General features: G+C 38.3%; 1 protein-coding gene across 4 annotated transcripts in view; it reads right to left on the bottom strand.

The window, feature by feature from the left end:
* The window catches only part of PPP4R4 (protein phosphatase 4 regulatory subunit 4), a 57,058-nt gene extending 35,663 nt beyond the window's left edge, over positions 1-21,395 (bottom strand). For 2 of the 4 annotated variants that reach the window (XM_072336945.1, XM_072336942.1), the window contains exons 1-4: positions 20,760-21,394; positions 20,141-20,214; positions 4,990-5,092; positions 1,357-1,504 (exon numbers count right to left, since the gene is read on the bottom strand). In XM_072336945.1, the coding sequence (XP_072193046.1) occupies positions 1,357-1,504; positions 4,990-5,092; positions 20,141-20,214; positions 20,760-20,876 (442 nt within the window). In that variant the 5' untranslated portion in view covers positions 20,877-21,394. Of the gene's footprint in view, positions 1-1,356; positions 1,505-4,989; positions 5,093-20,140; positions 20,215-20,759 lie in introns of all 4 variants that reach the window. The other 2 variants (XM_072336943.1, XM_072336944.1) reach the window with 2 other exon arrangements.
* Between the last annotated feature and the right edge of the window lie 419 nt (positions 21,396-21,814).

The following is a 21,814-nucleotide window of genomic DNA, read 5'->3' on the forward strand; positions in this document are numbered from 1 at the left end:
ATTGAAGAGATTAGTAGGAAAAGGAAAAAAAAAAAAAAAAAAAAAAAAGACAATCTATAAATTTAAAAAAAAAAAAAAAGACAATCTATAAATTTAAAATACAGAGGACTGGAGAACATATCCTGTATGGAGATCAGCTGAAAGAGTAGTGATTGTTCAGACTGGAGAAGAAAAGTTCCTGGGGAGACTTCATTGTGACTTTCTAGTATCTAAAGGGGCCAACAGAAAAGCTGCAGAAGGACACTGTGTCAGGACGAGACAAGGAGTAACAGTTTAAAATAAAAGTGGGTAGATTTAGATATATGTGAAAGTAATGAGACACTGGAGCAGGTTGCTCAGAAAGGCTGTGGATGCTTCATCCTTAGAGGTGTTCAAGATCAGATCAGGTGGGACTTTGGTCTGTCTGGTCTAGTGGGAAGTGGCAGGGGGTTGGAACCAGCTGGTATTTAAGGATCCTTCCAACTCACAGAATCACAGAATTATCAAGGTTGGAAAAGACCTAGAAGATCATCTAGTCCAACCATTCACCTATTACTACTAGCTCCCACTAAACCATGTCCTTCAACACAACATCCAGTCTTCCTTGAACACCCCCAGGGTAGGTGACTCCACCACCTCCCTGGGCAGTGCATTCCAGTGCCTGACCACCCTTTCCAAGAAGCAGTACTTCCTAATGTCCAGCCTGAATCTCCCCTGGCGCAGTTTGAAACCACTGCCTCTAGTTCTATCAGTGTCTACACGAGAGAAGAGGCTGACCCCCAGCTCACTACAACCTCCCTTCAGGAACTTATAGAGAGCTATAAGGTCTCCCCTGAGCCTCCTCTTCTCCAGGCTGAACTCAAACCATTCCTTGACTCTGATTAAGAAGCAATATTGGGTAAGATGCAAATTCTGTCCACATTCCTCTGTGTTTTTAATTCTTAGAAGAGAAAATAATTACTGTTTTGAAAAGAAAATTTTCCTCATCCAGAAGCATTATCTTTTCTTATAAATCTTTCTAGTTTGATAAAAGACCCTTCTGAACACCAAAATAAGTTAAGAGAAACATAATTATCACAGAGGAAACATCAACCCTTCTCTCAGTTGTCTCCACCACAGAATTCTGCTACTCAGTAGAAGTTTGGACTCTGTAACAACTTTTAGATTCAGTCCTTCAAATAAACTGTTTTTGACCATTTCAATCAGTGTGAACAATTACTTTTAAATATCAATGTGTACATGGTCAGCATGCATAAATATTTCATTTTATGCAAGTCTAGATATAAGGCTGCTTAATGCTTTACAGAGTATTGTCACTAAAGAAATGAAACACGCAGAAGTAATCAGTCATCACACAGCATAGTTTACAGCCCTGACCTGCATCCCTGTGTTCCAAATTCTGAAGAATGATGTGTAGGAAGGAGTGGGAGTATGTATGAATGGACACCGATTCATCTTGCAGTACAGTTAAAAATGAAACAGCAGCTGTTAACTGCATTTCCACTCCTGCAACATGCAGCACCTCCTGTATAATTAGAAATTATAGCAATTTAGAACATGAGGCAGAAATGCACTGAAAGAACACTCAAATTCAAAAATATAAAGTTTTAAGAATCAGTATACAAGAACCTGAGGAAAGTACAAAATTGGCTAAAAATTATTTTCCCTTAACAACAATTACTTGGAGATATTATAATATCTGATTATATAACAAGAACCCTTTAAGAAAAACAAAGTTAATTAAAATATATTTTCTGACTTTCAGTTTCATCAATACATAATAGTAGCTTTTTCTACAACATAAACTGAGATGTAAGAAGAGACCAGACAACCACCTCACTTCTGCTACTTGTGCATATGAATTATAAGAGATATTTTATTGATCCAGTGAGTAACACAGAAATAACAGAATGTAATTCAAATTTCATTCCTTCTCAGGCAATATGGAACAGTAATGAGTGTGTATATATATATACACACACATGCATGTATATGTATATACACACACACACACACACACATACATATACACAGATCATAAAAATAGAGCAGGATGTACGCATATTTACGCAGGTAGCTTGGAATCTACTAGCACTCAGCTTTAACATATAAGAAATGTAACTATTGGATTGTCTTTAAAAGCATCAGTTCAAAAGTCAAACAGATAATATGAAAATAAAATATTATTAAATTTGCAGAATGGAACAAAAAGCAAGTTTAAATTTAACATCTGTTTGCAAAGAGCATGCAGGATTCGTTCTAGGACTTAGCATTCATTGCAGGTATGAAGACATCTATTAGCTACATGAAAACTCCATCAATTTACTTCTCTAACTGTATCTTCTGCCTCATGAGAAAATTAAATGCCTTATTCTATTAGTACAATATTACAACCATCTTACAAGTGATTCTAAACTGTAGCAACATAAAAGTCTGCATTTCCTATTCAGTACTTTTTTCTCATCTTTAATGTGCTTGAGATGAAGTACTTTCTCAGGTCATGTATTAAAAGGCAATGATAAACTGATACTCCAAGCTACAGGTACAAGAAAACCCCTGTTTATACACCTAAGGCATATAAGGTGAATTATGCTGAGAACATAAGGTGAATTATGCTGAGAACACACAGCTTGCAGAGAACATCTGAGAAATGATTAGTTGCTTACTTCAGAGTACAACAGGAACATTTTCATTACACAAATATCAACCAGTGCGCAAATGTACAGCAAGTGTGTAAATCCTAGTTTATTTTATTTGAAAGAAGGTCATTATTTCTCAACAGCTTTGTTTATTTCTGTGGGAAAAAAAACAAAAACAAAAACAAACAAACAAAAACAAAAAACACCCACAAAAGACTGCATTGTAGATCATCCTGATCTAAGTATGATAAAATATTTGCATTCAATAACCATGGGGACCACTCTCTTCTATCCACAAACTCTCTGTCTTTGCTCCTCTACTGCTACTACTCCACAGCCAAGAATAAGGAGCTATGGATTTTTTAATGCAAATGTTGCTGAGCGTACCGTCCTGGGATTTTGGTTTACACTTGTTCAAATACACTTCCAAAATTATCAAAAGAGCTACATGCACACTGTGGATGATAAAACTTCACTGTAGATCAGACTGTTATGAACCAGGCTATACAAATAATATTTGTAAGGTTTAAAGCTAAAAGGAGCACTTAGATTTAGACAGGCTGTTTATATTCCAGAAGCCATTATATTTCACTCTTCAACCTCTGCCTCAAGCCCATTAGCTTAAGTTTCATTTCATTTATCACCCAGAAAGGCATTCAGTTTAGATTTAAGACACTGCATGATGAAAAACACACTGCTTTTCTCTGTTAGTTGATTAAAGATTGATAATATTTATTATTATCAATGTCTCCTTCATTCACCATTTTTCTGCCTTCTGCTCCTATATCTTGTTTCTTCACACAGTGCTTTCAATTAAATGTCCTTTATGCAGGAAGACACTTTAAAAAAAGTAAGTACCTCCTGATCTGAACGTACTAAGATCTAATTTCCAGCATACTGTCAGATATTTTCCAGGCCTCAGGTCCTAATCATGCTAATGACCATACTTAGGGTTTTCTCCACTGTTCTTATATAGAAAACTATGAACTGAAAATCATATTTCCATAATAGATATTTTATTAAAGAAAGAGGCAAAAACTACCACACTTCCACATTGTTATTTCCTGTTCATACATGCAAGAGTTATTTTGTTGCAGAATTGAAGCAGAACTTTCATTTTCAACACCTTATTTATCTCAACTTTTACACTTATAAGACTATTTTTCCGTTATATAAATGCATAAAAACAAGAGTTTATTAATATTTAAGCATAGCCTGAAAATATCCTTGATGGAAACACATCAGCTCCATAATATCTGACACAGTATAAACAATAACACATGCTCTCTTCTCTTTCTTGTTACTGAATCTGTCCGTAAAATTATGAACATAGTGCTTCGAAAACAAAAAGCAGTCGTTGTGATTTTCTACCTATTTTCCCCATACAGAGCACATATATTCACCCAAAAAGCTTCACACAAACACTATGGTCTTTTAGCTCACAATTTATGTAAATTAGAAACAGGCTTAAAGCAAAGTGGTCAGTTGCGTGAGACCACGCCAGAGACTGCTCTAAAACAAAATGTTAGTGGTACAAGTTGAAGACTAAAAACACCCTGACAAAAGGAAAAGAATAAAGATAAATCAGCAATTTGCTGTTATTAAAACAAACTTTCAGATATTTTGATAGTCAAAAATAATGTACAGCCTTAGAATCACCAATAGCCACTCTAAAAAGCATGGTAACATATTCAAAGTCTTAACTCCTAATGTCGCTTTGTATAGCATTACATAGGAAATAAGAATTAACATCTGCTTCTGTAATGCAGTCTCATTTGATTGAAGCTGCTCCTAAAACCACATCTTAAATGCACTTTTTCATTTCTTCCATGCTACACTAGGGGCAGAGGAGAAACAGACCATTCTTTTTTCTTAAAATACCTCTTATACAAACAAATAGGTGTACAGAGTTATTGTTTAACATTTCATGGACAGAATGCATTTACCACAGCAAACAGTAGCTTATCAAAAATGTGGAGGGCAGCACATGAATCTTAGGATGGCTAAAAGCAAAGCACACTTTTCTGGATAGTAGGATGTTGGATGGAATGAGGTTGAGAACATAAAATTGAACCAGTATGAGTGCCTGGTACACAAAAAGAGCTCTCAAAAAGGGGCCAAAACATTGGTAAATCTTTAGAATACATTAACAGTATTACTTCTCCTTTCCTGTTCTAATAGTTTTCAAAACAGATGCCATCTGCAATGCTACTTAAGTTCAGTCAATTAATGGGGAAGATCTGATGGACATTACTCCCCAAGCACATTTGCAATATAAGTATCTGGGATTTTTTATTATTTTTCCCCCCTCTTTAATGTACTTGCACTGATGGAAAAAGATACATTCAAACCTCATTACACACAAACTTACTCGGATTTTTGGTAAAACTCGACGGAGTGTTTCTGCAGGATTCTGTCGCATCAGGACGGGAAGATTTGCCACCACACTCGTTCCTTGGACATCCTGGCCAGAACTTACAAAAATACACACATACGTTACTTGCTAAGACTATTGCAAGCTCACAACTTTTATTTAAAAAGAGAAAACAGCCCTCTGTCCCCCTCATTAGATTATTCATATAATACATCAAAACAGGCAATACTTTTTTTTTATTCACAGTTTGCATTATTGTTGCATTATTCAAAACCATGTTCTTAGATATTTTAGTGAAATGAATATTTGTCATTTGCATAGCAGATTTCTCTGTATGTTACATGCTAATTCCTATTAAGTTTTAAAGCAAAATTGGGAAATCTAGTGGCCTCAAAGTAGAAAAGGGTCACAGGGGAGAAGAGGCCCACATCTTCTTTCAATGCAGCTTGCAGTCTCAGCAAGGAAAACATGCACACCTTTATATTATCCAGTAATAATACAAAAGGTCAAGGTAACTTGAAGAAGCTCTGTTTTCCGTATACTTCATTCAGTCCGTATCAAGGTAGAAGAAATCCTAACCACTAAAAAATACAACCAGTTTCATCAGTCAGAACTACAAAGAAAAGGGCAGTGTTTCCCTTTAAGGCAGAAATGCTGAGCACTTGGCCTGCTGCCAATTAACAATGTGAAGCAGGAGGCATTTCAACACCTACACAGCCTGTAATTTTCCAACCATGGAAGATTTTTATTCTATTCCTACCAAAAAAGCTACACCATTGGTTTGTTCTCCTTTAAATGTTAAAGCCTTTAGGAATAAAGTGAATTATTGCTAAACATTCAGATTAAGGTATTTTTGTACTAATAAATAGTACACAGTTATTCTCTTCAGTCAAATACTATTATGAGGGTGCTATTCCTTCATTAACAGTGCTAATTATAGAACACTGACAGAGCCCTAAATTTAGCAGCAATTTAGCTCAATCTTTTCTGTGCAAGGAAAAACCTTACAGATAATACCATTTAAATACAAAACTTGAGATGTCATCTTCTGAGCTCATCCTACAGGAGATACCAGTGACTGTACAATGCTGGAAATCATCATCCTGGGATGAAAGCTCTCACACCTGAACACTCCCATCCTAATTCTCACCATCTCTGCACTATACTACCCTTAGATACGTTCAGACCCTGACAATAACTTCACCCTGGCTTGAGCTCCCCATGAGCTCTCTTCCAGTCACAGAGAAATGGCCTATGTTTCTACTGATTCTACAACCACATGCAGGATACCTGTTTCCATCCATACAAGCAAATTTTCAGACTAAATCCCAGTCAACAATAAGATTTCTTATCTTTCAAGTAAGTACTTACAATAAAGGCTTCAGAAGTTCAGCCTGAACTTCTGATTCTGCAAAATGAGAAAAATAGTGTGCTAACTCAGCACAGTGACATCATTTTCAATGTAAAATTCCAAAAAGCTGTGTTGGTCCAAATCAGCTTTCATTGGGGGGGGGAGGAAAAAAGTTTACCTACTTTGATGGGTGAGGCATTTGAATAACATAAAAACACCTTTCAATGCCTTAGATTTCACTCGCAGAATTTAAGTAACTCGTAATTCTGTGTTGTTGGTTTTTTTAACTCAACCTGATATGGATCACTACTACAAAATTTCTTCTTTGCCTCATATAGTAAAATTTAGAAACCAACCACAAAAAATGCACAGGAAGCATTATGAGACATTGAAATAGGATGCCCAGAGGTTGGAGAGTACTTGGAGACATTCAAAACTCATCTAAAGTCCTGAGCAACCTTATATAACAATAAATTAGATTCAACTGGGAAGCTGGCACTGCTTTGATTAAGCCATTCAAACAGATGACTTACAGAGGTCCCCATCTCTATGCTGTGATTGATTCATAGATAACCTTCTCTTCATATAAAAGCTCAGTATCTGACATGATTTTGCCCTTCTCAAAATCCTTCAATAGCAATTGTATTTCCAGGATTTCTGTTCTCCAGTACAGTGGTTGTCAAGGCAAGCTAGAAATCCTGATAAATGTTTGTTAGTAATATAAAAGGTGCTCGGCCCATAAGACTTTCTTAGAGTATCTTCTTTGAATTAATTGCAAGGATTTTTATATAGAAGATTTTTATATGCAAAAGAAGAGACAAAGACTTAAAACTGATTGAATTGCTTTTTAAGGGCTAGTCTTCTAAGTAAACTAACACTTCCACAAGTTTTTTTATTTCTAAACTTTACCGTTGGTAGGTTAATTTAAGACTTTGTTTAGTTTTAAAGAAAAAAGGAAAAAAAAAAAAAAAAAAAAAAAGAAAAAGAAAAAGAAAAAAACCCTGGGAAGTAGAAAAATGTCCTGAAATTATAAATATTCACACATAATTCCTTTCAAGATGAATCCTTCTTGGATAAAATATGATCTTACATTTTCTTGAAAAATGCAGTCATTCCTGAACACTGCTCCAAGGCATATCTGAAATGCAGTAATTTTCCTCTTATTTCATGCTATCTACATTTATGTTTCAAGCATACTTCTGTAAGCATAAATTATATGAGTGTCTAAACAACTATTTGACGTATTTAAGTGTATAACAAGCAGACTTAGTTCCAAGGAAAGATTTGTCATTTTATTAAAATAACTCCCTTTAATGGCCTCAGCTGAACAACGGTTTAGAAGAATGAGTTGTAGAAATATTAACAGCTTTGAGATTACATAAGAGAAGTTTTATAGACAACATAAGCACTGTAAGAAAACCTGCATATTATTCTCTATCATGTTGTGACAAATCAAAAGCTTTATCTGATCATTGGAAATGTGAAGATAATTGGGACATATCTGATCTTTAAGAATATTATAGAACAGGCTAGGTTGGGAGGGACCTTAAATGTCATCTTCTTCCAATCCCCCTGCTGTGGGCTGACTGCCCCCCACCAGGTCAGGCTGCCCAAGATCCCATCCAGCCTAGCCCTGAACACCTCCAGGAATGGGGCATCCACAGTTTCTCTGGGCATCCTGTGCCACTGTCTCACTGCCCCAAGTAAATAATCTCTTCCTAACATCTAACCCAAACCTCCCCTCTTCTGGTTTAAAGTCATTCCTCATTATCCTATCACTATCTATTCATGTAAAAAGTTGGTCTCCCTCCTGTTTATAAGCTCCCTTTAAGTACTGGAAAGTCACAATGAGGCCTCCCTGGAGTCTTTTCCAAGGCGAACAAGCCCAGCTTCCTCAACCTTTCTTCGTAGAAGACATTTCTCTCATCATTGTGGCCCTCCTTTGGATCCACTCCAACAACTCCACATTTTCGTTGTGCTACACTCCAGATGGGGCCTCACAAAGGCAGAGCAGAGTGGGACAGTTACCTCTCCCTGCTAGACACCCCCTTTTTGATGCAGCCCAGGATACAGTTGGCCTTAAAGGGTAAAAACCCACACTTGTGAATCCTTTTCAAAAAAAATGGAATAAGAACTAAAAAAACACTTCTCATTCATACACACGTTTGCATGATTACTAACCTTTGCATCATATCAGCTATTCTGTATGTGTCTCACGTGTCAAAATCCAATACTGGAGCTCCTAAGCCACACGCTGCACTATTTTCCATTGTCAGAACACGTTTTCAAGGCCATAGATTGCTGTGGGAAGCATGTAACAACCTAACAGAACTAATTTAAATTGTCCTAGAAACAAGTAGCCTTTTTCTGTAGATAATAAGGCATTTTAACATCTGTGTACACCAGCCTTCACATTCACGAAAACTAGGGTAATATTCAAGATTCTGGTAGTAAGATATAAACCAGACTGAACTAAGCCCAACACTGTGAAGTGTCCAAATGAGCATCAAGAAGCTGTGCCCATCAACCACTCCCACCTTCAGGCCAAATCTAATAGAGAAGAAACTCCTATTATTATTATTATCATCCTATTTCTATAGATTTGCTGAAAGTGAGATGAATCTGAAAATATAACATTTAACTAATGTTCATTTTAAATGAAATCAGAAGTCCTAGTAATATCCCAGTATGACCATCTCATTACAACTGGCATCATAACCCTTTTCTATTAAAAAATACAAGTAAAAAAAGAATAAAAAAAATCCTATTTTCCAAAATCACTTTCTCAGTCTTCTACTTATTAACTATGTACCCAGCAGAATTTTAGAGCAAATATAAATAAAATCTACATATAGGAAAATAAATGAAGAAAGAAGAAATGAATCTGATCTTAGTACATTGTAGAATCATAGAATTACCCAGGTTGGAAAAGACCTTGAAGATCATGAAGTCCAACCGCAGCCTAACCAGTACAAAATTATCCAAATATACATCCCTCCAGTCTTACTCTATCACCTGTAGATATAGCTGTATATGCATGGCATGGAAGAAACAAATGCCTCAAATGACCTACCAAGTACTGAAGTCAACTTAGAGTCTTCTTCAACTTATGAGTCATTTTATTGTGGGGCATCGTACATACCAAATCCAAAAGCTCCCACTTTTATCACTGTGTGTCTGCTTATCATGTATACTCATTCTTCCTGAACATAACACATTTCATATTTTATCACTTCTACACTGTTTTTTCATAGCAGCACTAATCTGACACTTGTGGAAGTAGATGAGAATCTTGTCATAAATATTTATATGTACAAACACTGTAGTGACTGATCTAACAGAAGATATCACTTCCCTTCACCTCATTCCTTACTGTAAGTCTCTTTGAACTTCATTTAAAATCTAACTACATTATACTAATTCCATCAACACCCCATTATGAAAAGCATATCACAGGTTAGGAAAGCTAACACTACTGGTCTGTTCATCTGTGTTGCTTCATTAAAAAGCAGAATAAGAATAACCCAGAATAACAAACTAAGTCGATACATCAGACACTTTAACTTAGACAAATTGTACATGAAACATACTTTGTATGCAAGTAGACTGTCTACTTCTGAAATGGCACAGTAAACTGAACCAAAAGAAAATGAAAGAGACAAGAAGAGATATTTTTAAAATGTTGAATACAGAAGAAGTCAGTGAATAAATGAAAAGCCACAAAAAAACCAAAACCAAAGAAACAAGCAAACAAAAACCCAGCACAATCAGACCAAATTCAAGTGTTTGAAGCTATTGCTCATTGCATTTTCACAGGTAAACAAGACAGCTATATCTAGAGAAACAGAATAGGTAGAGGTATATGTAATAAACAGAGTTTCTGTTTCAGTTAGAAAAATGTGGGAGTAAAATTGTGAGCATTGAAAAAAAAGCATTTGAAATTTTAGAAACTCTTCTGAAGCTTCAGCTATAGAAGGCATTTCTTTTTCTCACAGCCAACGAACTCAGAATGACTCAACTCTGAATGACATCAAATTGATAACACTAAATTTTTACCAACTTATTGGCATCATAGTCAAAGGGTCTAGTGACCCTTAGAAAAAAAAACATCAGAAAACAAAACGCAGAACAACAAACTCAGCCCTCACATAAGCTATAAGCTAGCTGGGTGGACTGCTGGTAAGCCTTGCTTTTTCTGCCTCTATTTATTACTCAAATACTTTCAAATAGTATTGGACATCTATTCCAGAGTGAAGCAGCTATGTACACATGCAATGCAAAGTCAAACAGCTAACTGCAGCACTGTCCCCTCATCCATCAGCAGCAACCACAGATCAAAGGTAACTTCCAAGAGTAATGTGCAAATACCTAAAAATCACTTCAATTTAAGCCGCTGCTGATTCACATTCAGCCAAACGAAGAAGTGGCCTTCTTGATCCATGTTCACTTAGGAAAGTGGGGCAAAATGCATCTTCTTAATTAAAATGAAAGAAGAGTCAAGAGTCATGACTCTTAAAAATATAAAGGATTTCTTCCACTGATAACCTACAGCTTGGACTGGAAAGATAACCAAAGCAGATAACCCAGGAAACACTTTGAACAAACTGAAGCAATTACAGGTTCTGCATAGTTCCATGCCTTTTGCAGAATAATTTCAATCAGTAAATTAAAATATATCTTATATATACACAGATAATCCATCTGCATTTACATTCTTATTAAAAATCATTAAGAGCACAGCATCAGAACCCTTCTCTCTACCCAAGCAGGTTTTGGTAATTATAATCCCAGGCCTGTCTTAATAATGTCCTCTACCTTCAAAACCACTACAATGATTTTAAATAGACCCCTGTTAGACTATTCTTCCCCCTTCAGATAATCATATTTTAAATTATTTCTAATGGTACAATTATCCCAAAAAGTGTTTGACATTCTGCAATGGAACGAATAAATAAAGCATTTTCCAGTAATTCCACCCACATTTACTAAAATTAGTTCAGAATCATCTCTGAAGAAAAGAATATATTTCCCTTTCAATGCATTTAAAATATACTGAACTGCAAAGATCCTTCACAGTATATCAGTTTTAACCACCAGAATGCCTAGCATATCTATTTACTATGCCATCACCAGTACCCTCCCATGGCAGTAAAAGTAACACGGAAAAGAAAAATTACAGTAAAAAGCAACCACTGAAAGCATAGAATCACAGAATGGCTTGGGCTGGAAAGGACCTGAAAGCCCACTCAGTCCCAATCTGATGCTGTGGGCTGGTTGCCCCCCTACCAAATCAGGCTGCCCTGTGCCCCACCCAACCTGTCCTTGAGTGCCACCAGAGATGGGGCATCCATGGCTTCTCTGGGCAGCTGTGCCAGTGCCTCACCGCCCTCTGAGTAAAAAAACTTCCTCCTAAAACCTAATCCAAATGTGCTCTCTTTTAGTTTAAAACCATTCCTCCTTGTCCTGTGATCATCAGATGATGTAAAAAAGCCAAGTCTCCCCTCCTGTTTATTTTCCATGCTGGTATGTATCCAATTTTTTATAACAAACTCACAGCACAAGTAATTTATCTGCGTATAATACAAGAGGCATGTGAGGTTCAGAATTTATAAGCAACCCTTAAAATGCACCTGCAGTTGGCTTTACATAGTAATTAAAATAAGAAGAAGTATATGTACTCTTGGGTCAATAACTATACTAAATGAGGAGGTTAATTTGTAGTTATTGCTCTCCTCCTAGACGACTTGATGCAGTTGTAAAAGGCAAGAGTAAAAAATAAATCTTGACCTGAAAAATGTATTCTAAACAATGTCTAGCTCCCAAAATGGCAGAAAAAATAGGTACTCTCTTCTTGAACTTTTAAATGAAATTACATAAAGGAGATTAACTGTAACAGAAGCATTTTGGTACAAACAGCAATGAGGCAATGACTCATGTTTTGCTATTTAATATGGACATAAATCCTCCTCCTCAAAAAGCTCAGTTACAATTTCAGCAGTGAAAACTGCATCTTTTCTGTTTCTCCCTCTAAAGCCAGCATTTTTTTGCTTATTTTCAGGCCTGCAAAACAATGTAAGACATGCATATTAAACCAAAAGCTCTTGACATTCCTCTTCCACATATACAATACAATACAATTCATACTCAGAGCAAAAACATGGTTAGTTTTTTTTTTGTTTGTTTTGTTTTTAAGTATTTATTAATGTTCCTAACCTAACCTTTTCTCTGATGTCTTAAATTTCAGCAGTTTCATATCCATTTGACATGCGAGAACACTGTAACATAGACATCACACTGCACTTTCAGAAGAGTATATCCTACTTCAGAAAGTCACCCCACAAACTGGTCAGCTGTACTTCTCATGCAGTACAAGCAAAGAGTAAAGCACCCCATTCGGGGGACATGACCCCTTGCAAGCAAAATGTAGTGGTATTACTGAGTGCAGTGAGACTCCTACTTTGCAGCTGTGTCAGTGTATCAACACTCTGACCCAGCTTGAATCCCACTTCCTGCTCCTATTCCGATTGCCAAAGAGAACAGTTATACAGCAGCTTTGAAGAATTACCATTTTATCTCAGAACAAACAGATGGCTGCAGTGTTGTCTTCATTGTTCAACAAGAGTTTTCTGGAGGCAGGAGAGAAGGGAGGACAGAACTGATAATGACAAATTAATTCACTGTTTTTACTTCAAGATGTGGACTCAAATTTCCAAGGCTTTCTCATCCCCCTAGACTGTCACAGAAAATCCTGCACTGTTCCATTTGCAAAGCCAGAAGAATTATCTTAAACTGGATGATTATTGAAAAAAGGGTAAGGACAAGCAAGATGGATAAAACAACTTTTTTCCTCATTAGAAACATGTAAGACTGTAGTTGCGGTCTTTCATTACATGTTATTACTACTCGTTGGGAACATTTATTTATATAAACTTAAAGAATATGTAAGCTTTACATCTGATGTGCCACAAATACCTTCCTAGTCCCTCCAATTAAATAAAGTCCATGAGAGCAATACCCCCAGTTTTTGCATTCAGCCTGGATTCACACACACAACATTATCATGTTGCAGTTCTGTTCCTATCAGTTTATCCCAGCTGATACAATGTCTGAATGTAAGTTTCTTATGCTACAGTAAAGCAGTTGAAGAATATAAACAAAACAGAAATTACAGAGAAAAACACTGGGACTAAAAATCACACTTTAATATGATTTTTGTAAACAAAACAAGTGTGTAATTTGGAAGATATACAATGACTAAGAAATACTGCTTGTCCATAGGATGTGTTACTAAAGTGACAAGTGTCTAAAAATCCTCTAGTATATACGGGGTGAATGGATATTTTCAACTGCAGTCAACAGGTTCCAGAAAGCACAGCAATTCCTCTCAGTCCTCCTGTGAACTGACACAACTGACAAGGAATGACTCAGCTCATCTGCACATTAGAGTTGTACACATTCACAGAACCTACAGCCACACGACAGCACGGAACGAAGAAAGCTGCTCCTGAAACAATCACTATCGAGATACTGAGGAACATAACCACAGCCTGATTGCTTTGTTCCTTAACATTAAACTGCAAAAAGAAACATACAGAAACACTGATTTGAATGCAAAAGAAACTAAAAGTGTAGAATTTAAATACAAATACCTGTATCAAGAGTCCATTCAAACTGTAAGATGGATATGAAATATCTGGTACCTTGTTTTCATATAAAAGTATCAGCAATAAGGCTGGCCTCAGATAGATGTTTCTAAGAGATCTAACAGAAGTTTCCAGGTGGTTCTTTGTCTCTTTTCTCATTCTGTTTTATTATGATTTAAAACTGAAAGCCATCTTTCTTCCAAAGACAGTGGCATCCATCTGGTAGCTGTAGGGAGTGCACATTCAATGGGAAATATTATTTCAAGAAGTGTCTCCATGAACCAGCACAGTTAGGGAGTGAGGAGCAACTTCAGAAACTGCGGTGAATGTGATAGCCATGTAAAACTAGATTAAACAGATTGAGAAACAGAGTTTGGATGGCTCTTATTTCCAAAGACTGTGAAGGACACTGTTATTGTTCAGCCTGCCAAGATCTGTACACAAACTGTATCTTGGAAGATATTTATACAAGGTGAAGGAAAACAGGGCAAAAGAATGCCTGTCATGTTAACTTACACAGCATGAATATCACCATCACATTCCAGTTATATAATTCCTGCTACTTATGAATTGCTAGCCTATCTTTAAAAACATCGCCTTGAGGCTACAGCTCTGGCTTTGGCTATAGATGCCACTTCCAGCACAGCACAGGGCTGTTCAGTTTCAGAATCTGAAGAAACCTTCATATTAAGGCACAGAATCCTGTAATTGTATATAATTTAGACAGCTGTTTCTTCAGCCATTATGTTCTATTCCATACTTGGCCAATACTGTAGAAATTGCTTCCAAATTTCTCTTCAGTTTGTATTCAAGACCCAAATTTTCTTACACAAAAAGTTGCCCTGAAAAATAAAATCATACATCCCTTCCCAAAGTATTAGAAATTCTAAAGGACAACAGGAGATTTCCTTGAATCCCTCAGTCTCAAGAACTATCTACATTCCCATCATGCTTATCCCAATGTAAAAATCTCTGCTTAAATGATGAAATAATCCTGGTTTATCTTTTGAAAAATAAAGCTTCAGGCTCCGAGGCTTGATAGAATCAGTATAACCTTACCACACTATTGACATTTCAACCAGCAGCTGGTGGGACAAAGACAAAACTCTAAAAATAGCTAAATAAAGTAGTTATACAAGTATACCCCAGATAGCAGGATTAATTTTAAATCTTGATGGAACTATTTCTTCTCGCATTCCAAATTATTCCTGTCACAGCTATCAGCTGAGGCACAGACTCAAGCCTGTAGTCCTAGTTACCAAAGCCCTTAAGTTACAACCAGAATTTCACTCCAGTAAAGCAAGCTCCCCTTTACGAACTATGGAAATGTGAACCAATACATAATGGAGTACTATCCACCTTAGTTTGTGGAAATTAGGAAGCATCTCCAAGAGCTCTGTATTTAAAAACACATGAAGCAACATATCAGCACCAAGCATCATTACGCAGAAGAGTCTCAAAGTACTCACCCAAAGGACAAGCATTTGTCAAGTCCCAGCCCCCTACCACTAACAGCACATGCAGCTATTCTGATACTCTCAAAACTGAAACGTACAAGTCTCAGGGGAAGAATTCCTGGACCAATGTTAAATGCTGCTTCTGTCTGCTGGCAGAAACTGAAGTTAAGTCAGAGTGCAGGGCCATGGAAGCATCATGCCATAGCATTCAGGGAGCTCCCAGTGCCAAAAGTAGTCCTCAAAACAGAAGATGGCAATAAAATCTCCTAATTACTAGTTTCAGTCACTGCCTATTACAATATGGGGCACCATCTTGTGAAAGTGTTCTCAGACTTACAGAAACAGTAGCTGGTGACTTTGATGCTCACATCTAACAACACATACTGCATAAAGAGACACTCAGAATTTGAGAATACTCTTCCAAATCAAAGATGGCTACAATGAGGCACACTAATTATTTTTATAGATACGTGCTAGGTTTATAAACACTGAATTCTTTCTAATCTCGATCTCTTCTGTCTTGAAAATCCATACTAAGTGTTTTGGAGGGGAGCTGAGTTGCTTTCTAAACTGACAGAACCACTCCAAAAAATACAGTGTGTTCCCAAATGAGTGAATAATTCAGTCTTCCACCTTGTTAATTCACTATTGCCTTGGTATTTTGAGTACAACAGAAATGTCAAGGCCTAGAAGCTTTAACACTAAACAGGCACAAATTAACGTAAAGTGGCTGAATACAAAATAACACAAAGCACAGAACAATATAAAAACCCCTAGGGAAACCTATCAGAAAAGCCTTCTCAAAACAAGACACTGTACTGAATGGGTTCTAGTAAACATCCCTGTATCCAAACCAGATTTGCATCAGGCAAAGAATGCATAGTTTACTACTGGCTTTGTGCCACAAAAGGGTGAGTTCTAGTAAGACAGCAAAAAGTAAGTATTCCTATTAAATATCAGAAATCATGGAAATAAAGACTACAGGCAAAAGTTGCTGTAAGAACAAAAATTGCTGTCCCTGAGCTGCTTCACTGCTGGTCTCTCTCCTGGCAGAGGTCATAATGTCCTGAAGAGTCATGGAGTTAAAACATTAAGTCATTTCAGCAGTCTTAATCTGCTGGTGGTCTTTATGATAAGCAATCATCTTGACATTGATGCAGATACATTGCTATTCTGCTCTCTTGGTTCTTCTCTAGAGCCAGCAATATCCAAAACACATTCAGAATACAACTTCTAGTCAGAAAACACAAGGCATTCATGTTAAACCTCTGAAACTGAAACCCCAGATGCTAAGATGCACCTTCTTCTGTGGTGCACGGAAATCCACTAGATTTCAACAGCAATTCATAACTTTTCCTGACAACCTGGTCTAAAGAAGCTCAGTTTCTCAACCAGAATATTAAGGTTAATTGAGATTACAACTGACAGTCCAATTTTCCAGCACATTCATACTAAGTTAGAACTTGATCAGCCTAATTGAAGAATATTATCTAATCAAAATCGAGTACTCTGAGCAACATCAATCTAAAGCTACCATTCACGCATGCTTTCATCATTTTGAAGTGACTCTGGCCACCAAGGGAGCCACTGAGCCTTTCATTTCACCCGCAAAACAGTTTCTGAACAGTTCTGATGAGGCAAATCAAGGAACTCATTTGCTGAAGACTATTCTGACTAAAAATCGATCAGTTCTAGCTTGATCATCTTGTCAACCTACCTCATTACACTGCTGTCTGGAGATGAAAACTAATATTGCAGAAAAGAAAGCTGCCCACATTCCAACAATAAAACACATACTACACATGGTATTAAATTATATATATTATATAGCAAACTTGTTAGAATGATCAGAATTGCAACTAGTACCTGAGAATACAAAGCCAAACTACAATATGTAACAACAGAAAGCCAATTAAAATGAAACCACGTCCCTTTGAAAGTGATGTTTCAAACAGCGTTAATATGTCAATATGCTCACTGTGTACTAAGTACATGTATAGACATGTATTGGCAACCATGCCCATGGGAGGGAGGTTGGAAGCAGATGATCCTTAAGTCCCCTCCAACTTAAGCCATTCTATGATTTATATACTTAGAAGACAATGAACAGAAATCAATGAAGTATATGGCAAGACATCATGGCTAGATACAGATAGATGACATTTAGAAATGAAAGATTATGAGATGGATATGAATATGTGTTCCACAGGCAAAACAAATAGCTTTATAGAGAATGACATTAAAAAGTACAAAAGCATGTCAGAAGCCTTGTAGTATTACTGCCAAATGAGAAGTAATACAAGAGATGAAGAAAGAATGAACTGATGAGACCGGTAGGAGAGCTGGGAAAGAAATCTCTCAGTAGCAGGAACCAAACGTACACACATAAGAATAAAAGAATAATAAGAAGAAAAACATACATGCTATACGGGTACTAAAAACCTCAGAGAGCAAAAGACTTCTCTCCAAATACGATGTCAATGCATCTGTATTCAGACTACACTGTTCAGGCTTTGGAAGCAGAAATCTAGAGGGGGTGTTGAGGGGAAGGACTTTCTACTAAAAACACAACAGCTCTGCATATAAGCAGACCAGAGGATCTGAGTTTCAGGGTGGTGAGAAGAGGGTGGAGGTAGGTTCTGGAGGGAAAGAAGGCCAGAAAATGAGAAGAAAGTGACTGGTTTGTTTGTTTAGAATGAAAGCCATTACAAAATGAGGACTCTTTTTTGTATTTGCCCAGAAATTAATTACTAAACATCAGCTTTGCTGGATCACACAAAGGCTTCATTAAGTATTAGTCAGCTCCATTGTGCTGAATGTGTACAAGCAACACTACTATGAATATAACTCCTTCAGTGAACTAAAATTCTCTAACTGGAAGATTCAAGTATACAAGAAGATTCAATGTATACAAGTGACAATATAAAAAACAATGTGACACTACGTTAAGCGTTTCAATACTACTTGTAGATACGGAAGGTAAGATATATGCTTTTTATTACTGTTCTTCCTTTATTATTATTATTAAATTGATAACCTTAAGGAAGTCAAATAATGCATCTGCATGAGAAAATGAGGCACAAAAAGTCTAAGTTTACATCACTGTTCCAACAGGAACAGTCAGGGATACTGTGTTATAATAGATGAAAAACAGCAGACAAGCCAAAAATATATACCTCTGTGCATTACATAAAGGATACCATTTGTATTACAAGCAGCTTTTCAACTCTGCTGATATCCTACTTGGTGCAAGGAAAGCAGCACTGAGCAAAAGCTTCCCCTGGATTAGTGTATTAACATACCTGAACAATCACAGCAAGTGATTGCTTTACAGAAAGCTTACCAAGCAGAGATGAAGCCACCTTTCAGTACAAAGGTCTATGAAGAGGCAAAAAAAATGAACATTTCAGCACAAGGAAATGAATATTATGTCTCCAAAACAGCTGTTCATGTAGAGAGAAAGCAGATGAAGATACCAAGAGAAGTTCAAGGCCAAGTTCAAAAGTAAAAGTAATTAGTAACATGAAAGATAAAATGTAGTACCTTTCACCCTTTAATAAGGCAACGATCCAGTAATGACATACTACTCATTTTTATTGAGAAAAGAAGAAGATTTTTGGCTACAGAAAGGGGAGCTGATAAGGGGAGTGGGTGGAAGCCAGCCCTGCTGATTGCTGTGAGGTACAAAATGAAATTGATGTGATTTTCTCCAATGATATGCAGCACATACAAAATGCCTTCTCTGAATTTCCCTAGAGTCAACAGATTGCTTTCAGATTATTTTGACTACAGGAACTATTTCCAATACAAAAGATTCTAAATCAGTATTTCATAAAATTTAGCATCAAAAGAAACTCACTACTAAGAGTAATACCAATAGGCAAAAGTGCTTACCTAAAAATAATGCCACACATCCCAGCAAGGGAAAACTAAGGCATCAGGATTGTGTACTCTAAACACTGAGGGCAGTAATAGACCAGAAGAACACTTAGAACAGCAGAATAAGCAAACTGAGAGGGAGCTGCAGCTGGTTCTCCAATTACTATGTATTGTGCAAAAACAAATACTCAAATCAAAATCCCTCAAAGCATTTGTAATCTCAAAGATGACACACAATTGCTGAAAGTGATTTTAGAATATCAGCATTTAAGTTGTCCAGTAACTGCAAGTAAAATTCTTTAAAGAACATGAAGAGGGAGGTACAATGAAAAGCCACAGGGAAGCCTTAACAGAGCATCTTCCACAGTATTGCATAAGGACTACAAAACTAATCTCTCAAGTTTTCTCTTCCAAAAGCCCAGATGTATTCAAGCAGCTCTGTTATCAGCTTGTGTAACCACTCATACTTCAGAGTGAATATGAAGGCATTGAATAAAGGGCATTACTAATGTTAACACTTGAGGTTTTTGCAAAACCATCTGCTGGGGAAAAGAAGATGAAGTACAACTCAGTGTTGGTGAAAGCCATATTAGAAACTCAAATGTTGGTACACCTACACAGGCATCATAGGCTCTGCAACTTTAAAAAGCACAACTACAGTATCTATCTTTACCTTACTTAGACATCCAACATAGCAGAAAGTAAGACAACAACTACTACAAGACAGAAAATGAAGAGAGTGAAGAATAACAGCACTAAAAAAGCCATATGTAAACACAAAGGTAAGTAATGTTTCACAGTAATGCTGGAGGAAATACCTGAGCAGGTAAAGAGCCCTTTCAATGTCATTGAGTTCTTCATCAACTGTCAATCGTTCTATTTCTTCTGGTGTCTATTGAGTGTGAAATAGAAATTATGAGTTAACAATGCCTTGCCACTGCCTTATTTTAATCCTCTTTTACTAATCCCCTCTTCCCCACACCCAGGGATGCTCCAGGAGTGATCTCAACACTATCCCTGAGCCAACATCTCAAATTCAGTCCCACTGACCCCTCACTGGGGGAAAGAGGGGCTGGAATTGAAGCACAGCCCCATGTCAGACACTATCGCTTCTTTCAGCACTTGAAAGAAAGTATAAAATCAGTCACATGTACATTAACCTAAAAGCCAAAGTAAGTCTGTTTTTTGTTTTGGTTTCTTTTTTGTTGGTTTTCTTTTTTTCTTTTATTTATTTATTTTTTTCCCCCAGCATAGCAGTCTCACTATGAGAATATCAGAAACGTAGAGTTCAATATGCTTTACTCCAAAATAACTGAAAACAATCTTTGATACCCCGGCGCTGTAAAACAGACCACCCATCCGGACAGCTGCCCACAAACGCAACCAGCAACAATCACACACGGACTGCAAAGCATCATTCTATTTCCGAGCACATACCTTCAGGCTCCTGCGCACCGGCCTCTCTATAATAGTTAGTTCCTGCAGGTCTTCTATGTACCCGAACAGATTGCTCTGCCCAAAATCCATGTCGCTGGAGCAGGGTACGGGGCGCATGGACGCGCCGCAGCCCCCGGCAGCCGCCGCTCCGCCCGCGACTCACATCGCGCTGCCGGCACCGCGCAACGCCCCCTCCGTGCCTACCGCCGCCGGGAGCCCGGCACACTGCGGCACGGCCCCGCCGAGCTCCCGCCGCCAAACTTTGTACTGTCGCTTTCCCGACCGAGCAGGGAGCGGGATGCGCCCCTCCCGGTACCCCACGTGGGGGGGTATTAAGAGCCAACTTTCCCCTTCTCGCCGCTCAGTGCCGGGCTGCGGGTACCACCGCTCGCCGCCGGGGCACGGAGCGGACCAGCCTCGCCGCGCAGCCCGGGTGCCGCCCCCCCGCCCCAGGGGGAGGGACGGTCGCCGTGGCGCAGTGATGTTCCCCGCCTCCGTCCCGCTCCGGCAGCGCAGCCCGCGAGGCGGACGTACCGCACAGCGCCGCAGGCAGAGCGGGGGCGAGAGCTGCGGGTAGAGCCGGGGCAGCCCCGCACGCCGGCAGCCTCCGCAACGGGGCCGCCCCAGCACCACGAGCCGGTCGCCGGGGCAACGCGGCGCTACAGCGGCCTCCGCGGGGCCGAACGGCTCCGAGCGCGGCGAGATCCGAACGCGTGGGGGGGCGCCGCCCCCTCGCGGCTCCTCAGCCCACGTTCCCCCAGCGCGGCTGTGGCCACGCAGACCTCCCCGTGGACGGCTACAGCCTCCCTGGGTGTTTCCAACCCTGCGGTGCCGTCCAAAGCAGCTCTTTTCCTCCCGGCCCGGTGCTTTGTAGCATCTCAGCCGTACCCTCCCCCCAACCCCCCAAACTATTTCGAAGCAAACATAGAACGAAGCTGGAAACGTTGTGAATTTAGTGAAAAGTCTAAAGCAGGTTCCTCCCCTGATTAACGCTTTCAAACTCAATTTCAGTAAGTAAGATAACCGACAAACTTGGCAGTGATCAGTGATCCTCC

This window comes from Excalfactoria chinensis, chromosome 5 (assembly GCF_039878825.1).
Source record: "Excalfactoria chinensis isolate bCotChi1 chromosome 5, bCotChi1.hap2, whole genome shotgun sequence".
Lineage (NCBI taxonomy): Eukaryota > Metazoa > Chordata > Aves > Galliformes > Phasianidae > Excalfactoria > Excalfactoria chinensis.